The sequence below is a fragment of the Nestor notabilis genome, unplaced genomic scaffold (genome assembly GCF_000696875.1).
Source record: "Nestor notabilis isolate BGI_N333 unplaced genomic scaffold, ASM69687v1 scaffold17789, whole genome shotgun sequence".
NCBI lineage: Eukaryota > Metazoa > Chordata > Aves > Psittaciformes > Psittacidae > Nestor > Nestor notabilis.
In genome coordinates, this window is record NW_009944244.1 from 2,560 (window position 1) to 4,476 (window position 1,917).

At 60.7% G+C, this 1,917-nt stretch overlaps 1 protein-coding gene across 1 annotated transcript in view; it reads left to right on the forward strand.

Annotated features, from left to right (window-relative positions):
• LOC104411828 (carbohydrate-responsive element-binding protein-like) overlaps positions 1–1,914 on the forward strand; it is a gene marked incomplete at its 3' end in the record, with an annotated part of 4,385 nt that extends 2,471 nt beyond the window's left edge. Inside the window, exons 6-8 of the mRNA XM_010022355.1 lie at positions 296–450; positions 1,345–1,474; positions 1,895–1,914. Of these exons, the coding sequence (XP_010020657.1) occupies positions 296–450; positions 1,345–1,474; positions 1,895–1,914 (305 nt within the window). The remainder of the gene's footprint in view (positions 1–295; positions 451–1,344; positions 1,475–1,894) is intronic.
• Positions 1,915–1,917: the final 3 nt, after the last annotated feature.

The window sequence follows — 1,917 nt, forward strand, 5'->3', positions numbered from 1 at the left end:
GGGGCGCGCGGGGGGGAGCCACTGCCTGCAGCGGGGTACCCAGGGAGGGGAAGCACTGGGGAGGCAGCAGGACACACCAGGTCTCCTGAGCACCTCCCAGGGCCTGCATTTGGCTCAAACCCTGTTTGGAGGAGGGAGGGTGCTCAAGAGGCAGTGCTGTGTGGGACCAGCACATGGGGCCATGCCCCACAGCTGCTCTGGGAGGGGAACGCTGCCTGCCCACCCCTGCTGAGAGCTGAGGTCCTGCCAGACCTCTCTGCACAGGGCAGCCCCTGTGGCTCCCAGTGTCCTGAACATGGACCCACAGCACTGCTGGTGCCCCACAGCCTCTGCCAGGAGCAGCTGCCAGCCACAGGGGTGCCCATCACACGCCAGCGCTTCGACCAGATGCGCAGCATGTTCGACGAGTACGTCCGCTCCTCCACGCTGCAGAACTGGAAGTTCTGGATCGTATCCTTTGGGGCCAGCGCCTGCAGCTTGCTCAGAACCCTCCACCAGACACCAGGTCCTCTGCTCCACCCACTGCTCCTGGGTCTGTGTGGTCCCTCCAGCTCAAGAGGCTCCATGGGGAGGCGTTTCCCAGCCAAGGGCACATGGTGGGACATGCTGAGATGCTGTGGTTAGGAGGCAGGTTCTGTTACAAGGGAGCAAACCCTGTAGGAGTAAATGGTCAGTCCTCAGGAGGAGTCAGTGGCAGAGATGAGCTCATGCAGGGAAGAGCTCCTGGTAATGTGGGAACTGGCTCTGGGAGGCAGCAGCCATCAACTAGGGATGAGGAAAGGTCCAGACACAAAACTGGGGACATGGTGGCTTGGCCTTGGTGGCACACCCTGGAAACCAAGGCATGTCCATGCCTGGGACACAAGTCTGGGCTCCACGTGCTGGGAAGAATGGAGGAGACAAAGGGCCAGGGAATGGGTGGTCAAAGCAGTGCACAAAACCACCAGTCCCCAGTGGTGATCCCTGCAGGCTGGGGCCACCAGGAGAACACACTGGACACACTGGTCTCATGCCCTCCTCCTGGTCATTCCAGAGGACACTGTGCTAACAGTCTCCTTGAAGAGTTGTCTTGTGTCTAATCAACTGTTTCTGGCAGCTTCAGCTGTGATGGGGGTGATGCAGCTCTCCCACTGCCTCCCTGAATGATGCTCAGGTCCCCATCGCCCCAGCAGCATGGGCTGGTGCCAAGCATGGTGCTGTGCTGAGAAAGGGACACAGCAGGTCTGCCCCAGGTCTGGGCAGGGAGGTTTCTCCTGCTGCCTGTAGGAGGGTGCTGCCTGAACCTTACAGGTGGGATCTATGGTTTTGGCAAGGCTGGTCCTTAACTCTTCTGCTCCCCATCAGTTCAGTATCATCATCCGGCCCCTCTTTGAGTCTTTCAATGGCATGGTCTCCACGGCCAGCATGGAGAGCCTCACGCAGACGTCTCTAGCCTGGCTGGACCAGCACTGCTCTCTCCCCGCGCTTCGGCCAAGTAGGTGGCCCTGTGCCTGTCTGCAGCACGCTGAAGGAGCCGGGCTGGTCCAGGGCATGGACTGACGGGAAAGCAGAGGGGAAAAGGACAGGGGTGTCCCCGGGGGTAGTGGTGCTGGTGCTGCACCACGCTGGTGCCATACGGGAGGGAAGTGCCCGCGGGATGCTCTGGGGCTGCGTGCTCAGTGTTTTTCCATGTTCTTTTCACACCCGTGCTCCAGCTGAGTTGGCTGATGCTGCCTTAACCCAAGAGCCTGTGTCCTGGCAGGGCAGGGCTCAGCACGGGTTTCCCTTCACCCTTTCTGCTGTGGGCTGTGTCAGGGAGGTGTCAGGAAAAGCCATCTCCCCCAGGATGGGTTAACCCTTTCAGCCCCCAAGGCATGGTGGTCAGCTCACATGTCCCACATCCATCTTTCCGCAGCCGTCCTGAGCTCCCTGCGGCAG